The sequence below is a fragment of the Girardinichthys multiradiatus genome, chromosome 3 (genome assembly GCF_021462225.1).
Source record: "Girardinichthys multiradiatus isolate DD_20200921_A chromosome 3, DD_fGirMul_XY1, whole genome shotgun sequence".
Classification (NCBI taxonomy): domain Eukaryota; kingdom Metazoa; phylum Chordata; class Actinopteri; order Cyprinodontiformes; family Goodeidae; genus Girardinichthys; species Girardinichthys multiradiatus.
The window spans coordinates 5,043,527-5,047,474 of NC_061796.1; the positions used below are offsets into that span (position 1 = coordinate 5,043,527).

The 3,948-nt window shown below is 39.1% G+C and overlaps 1 protein-coding gene across 1 annotated transcript; it reads left to right on the top strand.

The window, feature by feature from the left end:
* LOC124865789 (potassium channel subfamily K member 5-like) lies at positions 1-3,737 on the top strand. The gene is made up of 5 exons (XM_047361211.1): positions 1-301; positions 804-915; positions 1,258-1,424; positions 2,510-2,678; positions 2,766-3,737. Exons 1-5 carry the CDS (start codon positions 119-121, stop codon positions 3,485-3,487), a joined length of 1,353 nt encoding a protein of 450 aa, XP_047217167.1. The 5' UTR covers positions 1-118; the 3' UTR covers positions 3,488-3,737.
* The last annotated feature ends 211 nt before the right edge of the window (positions 3,738-3,948 follow it).

Sequence of the window (3,948 nt, forward strand, 5' to 3'; positions counted from 1 at the left end):
TTTCCCAACCCCTGATGGAAAAACCAGGAAGAAAAGAGAGAGGACCAAACAACAGCCCTCTGTTGGAATGTGCCGCCGCTCGCCGCTCGGAGGAAGAGTATGAAGTTATGGCTTTAATATGGCTGACAAAGGTCCCTTTTTAACTTCGTGTATCATCTTCTACCTCTCGATCGGGGCTGCGATTTTTCAGATTCTCGAGGAGCCAAACTGGAAAGCGGCTAGAGACAAATATATCCAACAGAAGGAAGACATTCTGAGGAGTAACCACGTCACAAAGGAAACCCTAGATGAGATCTTGAAGGTTTGGAACTCACTTTCAGTGTTACACACAGGAATAAAGCTCCGCTATAACTTCAAATGTTCTGAAACGTACTTAAAAGTTCCTCTAGATGTGGTGCATTAAAAATAAAGCGCTGCGGTTCATTCAGTTACATTTGTGTCGGAATTTTGTTTTTTTAATTATGACTTTAAACAGACACAACATAGTTAACTTAAATACAAACATAATATAGGTTAAAATTCCCTTTTAAAATCCCGTAGTTGTACTATTAGTTGGTAGCAGTGAAAGGCTTGCATACATTGCGAAAGAGGCAGGCTTGACAAGCACGCTGCTACATGTCTAAAGGTTTCCAGAAGGTGTGTTTACCTGTAGGAAAAACATTTGAGATGTGTTATAGCCTGATTAAATAAAAAGTTAAATATCAGCAATAGTAATGTTTATTGTTATTTTCTGTTGTTGTTGTTTTTTTTTTTTTGTTTTTTTTTTGTATGTTGGTGATTACATGTCTTTGTTTACCCCGCAGATTGCGTCTGAGGCTGCAGGCCAAGGTGTGGCTATCACTGGAGACAATCACCGCAACACATGGGACTGGGGCAATTCTGTCATCTTTGCTGCCACCATCGTGACCACTATAGGTATTACAACCATCCTACTGTTCTGTCACTAAACTGCTTTTATCGTTCTGCAGAATAAACACACATCCTTCGTTGTATTTGTTGTAGGTGTTATTCGAAGTACAAGATTTGCTATGAGCGCGTTGCATTCTAGTTATAACGCATTTTACTTCATATCATACATTTCTAGAATTTCAGCCTAATCCTTGGTGATTAAACTTGACAACACAAGCTGAAAATTTCAATTAATAAGACACTACTCTTAACCTTGTTTCTATTTACTTATCAGTAGGTTAATACATCGTTTGTAAACTCTACTAAAGTCTTCCCTCTGCTCTTTTTCTTTTTTTTTTTAACTCTAAGGTTATGGTAATGTTGCTCCCAAGACAAAAGGTGGGCGTGTGTTCTGCATCCTGTATGGCTTGTGTGGGATCCCTGTGTGTCTGGTCTGGATAAGTACGCTGGGGTCCTTCTTTGGAGACCGAGCTAAACGACTGTCAGGGATTCTTATACAAAAGGGCGTTTCAGTGGTAAGACCCGCCACAGATTCTTGATTGGATTTAAATCTGGACCAAACCATGTCATTGTAGCTCTGGGTGTATGTTGCTGAATTCAACCATGTATTTCTCTTTTGTAAAAACGCTGTATGTATACATATTTACCAACAAAAAGAAAAATCCTTTTTGTACATATTTAAAGTGTTTTAATTGAGAGCAAAGAGGAATGAAGTTTTGTGTGCACAAACTTGGAGAATAAAGCTGATTCTGATTCTGAAAGGTGAACCTTCTCCTCCCAAACTCAGGTCATTTACAGCCTTTCACTGGGCATTGTGTTTTATTGTATTTATCTCCTTCCATCTTGCTTGTACTTGCTGAAGAAAAGCATCCCTACATCATGTTTCACTGTGGGGATGTTGCACTCAAGTTAATCTGCCACATATTTGCATTAAGGCATAAGAGTTGCATTTTGGTCTCATCTGACCACAGCACATTTACACACATATGCTGTGCCTACATGGCTTGAGGCAAAATAGTAAAAGAGAATTCTAATGACATTATTTGAATAACAGCTTTCTTCTTGCCACTCTTCCAAGAAGACCAGATTTGTGGCATTCACAACTAATAGTTGTCTTTTTGACATATTCCCCTTATCAGAACTATGGGTCTCTGCAGTACTCCTCCAGAGTTACCATGGACCTCTTTGCTACTTCTGTGATTAATGCTCTCTTTGTCCGGCCAGTCAGTCTTGTCGCTTCGCAGTTGTGCTATTCTCTATCTATTTTAGTGTGTTGGATTAAACAAGACTCTGGGACATATTGCAAGGCTTAGGATGTAGTTTTAAAATCTTACTCTGATTTAAACATCACGACACGATCTTTCTATTGTGTTTCTCTGTCTTTATGAGGCAGTTTGTTACCCAATGTTGTTTAACAATCCTCTAAAGCCTTCCACCCAGGTGGAATTACTAGTTGACTTCTGAAGGCAAGTATTTGCACTGGATTTTATTTGGGGTTAACAGAATAAAGTGCAAATTCACACCACACCTTAAAAAAATTTTAACTGTATGTGGAAACCATACAAAATGATTCATACATTTCTTCTTTTGTCTTTGACAGAAAAAAGTCCAGTTCACATGTACGGCCTTATTCCTTCTATGGGGTTTGCTGGTGCACTTGGTGATCCCTCCCTTTGTTTTCATGTCTGTGGAAGGATGGAGCTACCTGGAAGGGATCTACTTCTCCTTCATCACCCTCACAACAGTTGGCTTTGGAGATTACGTGGCAGGTGAGACTTTTCTTTCAGTAAGGATGGCGGTATAAATGTGAAATTTAGAAAGAAATGGACGTCTGATAATCACATCACTCATTTCAGGTGTAAATCCTGATATCCAATACCCAAAACTCTACAGGGTATTGGCAGAGTTATGGATTTACATGGGACTGGCCTGGCTTTCTCTGTTCTTCAGCTGGAACGTCCACATGGTTGTAGAAGCTCACAAAGTGCTAAAGAAGAAACGGCACCACAAGCACAGACGCAGACCCCTGTATAACCTGGAACCAGACTCTGAAGAGGAGAAGCAAAAACAAGACATGAAGCCGACTGTTGTTGACATCTTCAACTTCCTTTCTGAGAAGGACGAAGACTACAGCACGGTCATCAAAGAGATTGGAATTAATGCAAGAAGAAGAAGACCACCAGAAATCGTCAACATTAACCGCTCCAAGAGCTGCAGTGACATCTTGGCCAGCTACATTCAGACCTTGGAACATTCACCGCGGCACACGCAGCACATCAGTTTAAGTGACGTGTTTGCAAATGCAAAGGTGGATGAAAGCGAACAAGAGGAAGACAATGTTCTCAAGCAGGAAAACATCAAAGAACCCACATTAGAAGCATGTGAAAAAACAGGCCACAAGGAGGACAAAAATGAGGGTTCCTCTGAACCAGTAAATGATGGGATCATCTTCCCGGCACCTGACAGAGAGGCTGCAGAAGAAGAGAAAGTGCAGCATCCTGGTGATGGGGGGGCTCAATTTACAATATCTAAGGTAGCAGAAAATGATTTGACATCAGATTTAGATGAAAAGGGATGAACGATACTTGCTCCTTGGCTAAAGCACAAACAGAGAAGATGTTTTCTGTTGTATTTGTCTGCATGGTCAAAAAGCCCAAGCAAAAACTCTAACACTAATTTCATGAGACTTTCAAGGGGATGTTAAGCAAATCATCTTCAAACTTTAGAGTTGATTTTAATTATATTGCTATTTGTTATAGCAAGTAATATGTGCATTGTTTGTTTATTCTGGTAGATATCAAGACAATAAACGACTATAAAAATCTAAAGAGTCCTTTGAATGGTTTTTCTTAAATTATTAACATTTAATTAGGCCTAATAAATATTAGACTAAAAGATAAAATATAAATATGTTAAAGAACCAGGGAATCAATGAACAGCTCAGATCTAATTTATGAATTTATTCAGTATAGAAAAACTTTTCTTGGATTCTGATCTCAGTTTTTACAAAATATGGCAGTTCATGAACCCTGATCAAAC